General features: G+C 35.6%; 1 protein-coding gene across 1 annotated transcript in view; it reads right to left on the minus strand.

Moving 5' to 3' along the window:
* Window positions 1-310, minus strand: part of LOC107731394 (forkhead box protein L1-like) — a 1,575-nt gene extending 1,265 nt beyond the window's left edge. The window contains exon 1 of the mRNA XM_016542450.1: window positions 193-310. Coding sequence (XP_016397936.1) covers window positions 193-302 — 110 coding nt within the window. The 5' untranslated portion in view covers window positions 303-310. The remainder of the gene's footprint in view (window positions 1-192) is intronic.
* Between the last annotated feature and the right edge of the window lie 3,358 nt (window positions 311-3,668).

Consider the following 3,668-nt stretch of genomic DNA (forward strand, 5'->3'; position numbering starts at 1 on the left):
AACTACTATTTAATTTAATTTACTAAATTATTGTAAACGTGCTAAATAAATGTGCTAAATTATTAATAAATTAGTAAATTATTACTACTTTTATATATAATATAATATAATATAATATAATATAATACAATATAATATAATATAATATAAAAACAACAACATTAACAAATAATAATAATAATAATGAAATACCTGTAAGCTGGTCGACACACTTTCTTCTCTTCATCAGTGCTACATGAGGGGTATCCTTCTCCATCATAGTTAAAACAGTTATAAGGATATTGCGAGCTGTCAAACATCATCAGACGTCCAGGGTGGCAAGCCTTTATGGTTTCTAGTAATAATAAAGGCTCTAGCTGGCCAAGACAAATGAAGCAGCTCTCATGAGAAGTGTTTGTGAGTGTGTGTTGGGGAAGTGACCGGCTGCTGCTCAGATGCTCATGTAATGGGCGTACATGACTGGAACTACTGTAAACGTCTGAACCCGGGGCGTGATCAACAAACTCTAGTCACTCATTCACTCTTTGATTCTGGGTGGTCCAGTCCTACTCGGGATTGGATGTTTTGTTTTGTCCCGTTTCTTTTTATAGTTTGATCCTCTTAACAATAATTGAATGACGAATGAAACATTAACAAACATGTTTTTCGTGTCTTTAGTCTTAGCTCTTTCAGGTTGTTTGTGTTGAGTTGTGGCCCCTTGAATCACATATCTCTCGGCAACAACTATTGGCTTCTGTAGATGCAATCTATAATGCGGCATAATAGCCATAAATTGTGTTTCCGTGACTAAAAAGGGGATGTGTGTTCAAAAGAACATTAAGTGGCATATGAGGGACCGAGAAACACGAGCAAACAGCCCGCGGCGCGAGATATCTGTGTGTGGCCTCAGACCGATCTCGCTTCGTTGACTGGACACACGCAGCTCGGACATCTGTGACAAAATTCGTAAAAAATTTTTAAACTATACTTCGTCAAAAATGCCATTGATTTGACATATTAGCAGGTGAGACTTGAACAAGGATTAACATCCCGTTGTTTTGCGTTCGTTCGTTTAAAATGAAGTTTACGAACGCGAGTACTGATCACACAGATATTTGCGCTCATGTGGCGTTTCCTGTCTGAGTGCACAGAGAGTGCGATCTGATAACGGTCCCCGCGGAACCCCGGTCCGTTCCCATGACGCCGTTTCCTCTGCTGGACCGTCTGCGGCTGCTCTGATTGCTGCAGTCCGATTAGTGGTCCCTGTCCCCCCAGACCACACCGCTCCACAGAAGACCATTACTGCACCAGCAGAAAAACACTGTGCATCAGGGGCAGACATTAACCGGGGCTTGAGGCAAAACTGCCCCAGATATTTAAAAGGTGGGGGGCAAAATCACCCCGTAGTTTCTCCATGTAGTGTAGCCTATCAAATGTTATAGGCAGGGGCGGATTTAGTGAATTGGGGGCCCCAGGCAAAATATAGGAATGGGGCCCTATATACATTTGCACACATTTTCCTAGATCAACCTTGAGGTTCCATTTTGTTGTTTTCAGCGTAAGCATGTGTGCAAAGGTTGTCTAATTCTAAACTTTAAAATACATTTATTTTTAGTTGTTTTAACTACAAATTTAAATAAAACTAAATTAAAATAAAAAAATAATGAAAAGGCAATTATACATTTACACACCTAAAATACATATATCAAGAGTATAGAAAGCTTTAAATTACTACTTTAAAACGAAATAATTCAAATCGAAAATAGACTCCTAATAAAATAAACTCTTTCATTATGTAATCCCTGCATTTCTCTCTAAAGGCACATCCAATAGGAGACGGTGAGTCATTTTTTCATCACTATAATCGATGGAAGGCCCGATTATAATTTGCGTTTTATATTATAATTACGTACAGTTAAAAAATAAAACACTAATTATAATGGCATATATGTAAAACTTTGTCCTATAATTGTATAGCTGCTTTTTCTGATTTTTATGTTGCTCTGTTCTGAAAAACGTTCGCGTGTCCGCACTTAATGCGCATATCCTATATGAAAAGCATTTTAGGGGGCCCTTGGCTTTTGGGGGCCCAAGGCGGTCGCCTACCTTTGCCTAATGGATGTATGCCTCTGAAGTGACCTGCAGATGTCAGATTAGGCTTTTAACATGCTTATGCTTTTCTTTCTAAAATCTATTTTTAAAGACAATTTACATTAAAATACAGGAATGTAAATATATTTATTTTATCATTGTACATTATTTAATAATGCTCCATTTAATTAATATTGATTAAATGGAGCATTATTAAATAAATGGAGCATTTAATCAATATTAATTAAATGGAGCATTAAATAATGCTCCATTTAATTAATATTGATTATATAAGCAAATATGCCAAGTCATAACTGTTATGATTAAAGCTTAACTTGATTTTCTTAGTAGGCCTATTTAAAAAAAATAATAGAATATCCTACTTCTTTAATATTCTTCTTTTTATATCAATATTCTGAAAACATTTTATTTACCTCATCGTAGATCGTAGTGTAGAAGTTTTTAACTTTTGCAGAGGAACCTTACTATTTAGACGCTCACCAAACAAAAACTACATGTAACACTTTATAATAAATAACATCATTTACTTAAAAAACATTTTTAATGTCTGCATTGCTTTTGTACCACATTTTTGAAAACATTTTTTTTTCAACTAAATTATTGAAAACGATATCTAATTATTTCTGAGGATTTATTTTAAATAGTCTACTTTTAGCTTAATATGTTAAATAAAGTGGGGCAGTGAGCTTCAAGTCAGCTTCATACAGTGGAACAACTTTTAAAATGGTTATGATAGTTTATGATCATTATCATACCATTATGAGCTAAAATATAATGAATTATATCATAAAACAGCCTAGACATTATAATCACTTTAAAGGGTTAGTTCACCCAAAAATGAAAATTAGGCTGTTTTTACTCACCCCAGAGCCATCCTAGGTGTATATGACTTTCTTCTTACAGACGAATCCAGTCAGAGTTAGATTAAAAATTGTCCTGGCTATTCCAAGCCGGTGTTGCAGTGCTTCAGTCCAAAATAAGTGAAATAAAAAGCGCCCATCCATAAAAAAGTCTCTCACGGGGTGAACAAAAGCCTCCTGTAAATAAATATCCATATTCAAAACATAATAATCACTTTAATCTAGCTTGAGCTCACTGTTGTAAACGGACGTGCCCCCTCAGATTTTTGAGCCAAGTGGATTTTGAATGCAGCTTCCAAAAGACAAAAAATAGCCAATCACACTGCGTGATTATAACGTTCAGTGCGTCATATCATCAGCTGCTAAATTCAAATCTGCCTTCGCTGGCTGGCGCTGAGCCAGATACAGACGCGTTTTTACAGCGCTGCACATTATAACCAATTACACACAATGTTGTTGAGCTTATGAATGCAATGATCGGCCAATCAGGGTGTTCAGATGAGTCATCGATAAAATGCCTGTGTTTTCTTCACTCGCTCGCCGAATGAATAATAATATATATGAATATATAAGTGCAAATGTGTGTACGAATCTGTAAGATATTAATTTCATAGTGTAAACAGCTTCAGTGATTTCAATGGGAGTTTTTGAGAGTGCTTGATCTAGACTGTCAGTGAAAATGTTCTTTGCTCTGTACAATGAAAGTGTTATGATTAG

Source organism: Sinocyclocheilus rhinocerous, unplaced genomic scaffold (genome assembly GCF_001515625.1).
Source record: "Sinocyclocheilus rhinocerous isolate Xijiao unplaced genomic scaffold, SAMN03320098_v1.1 scaffold1390, whole genome shotgun sequence".
NCBI classification, from domain to species: domain Eukaryota; kingdom Metazoa; phylum Chordata; class Actinopteri; order Cypriniformes; family Cyprinidae; genus Sinocyclocheilus; species Sinocyclocheilus rhinocerous.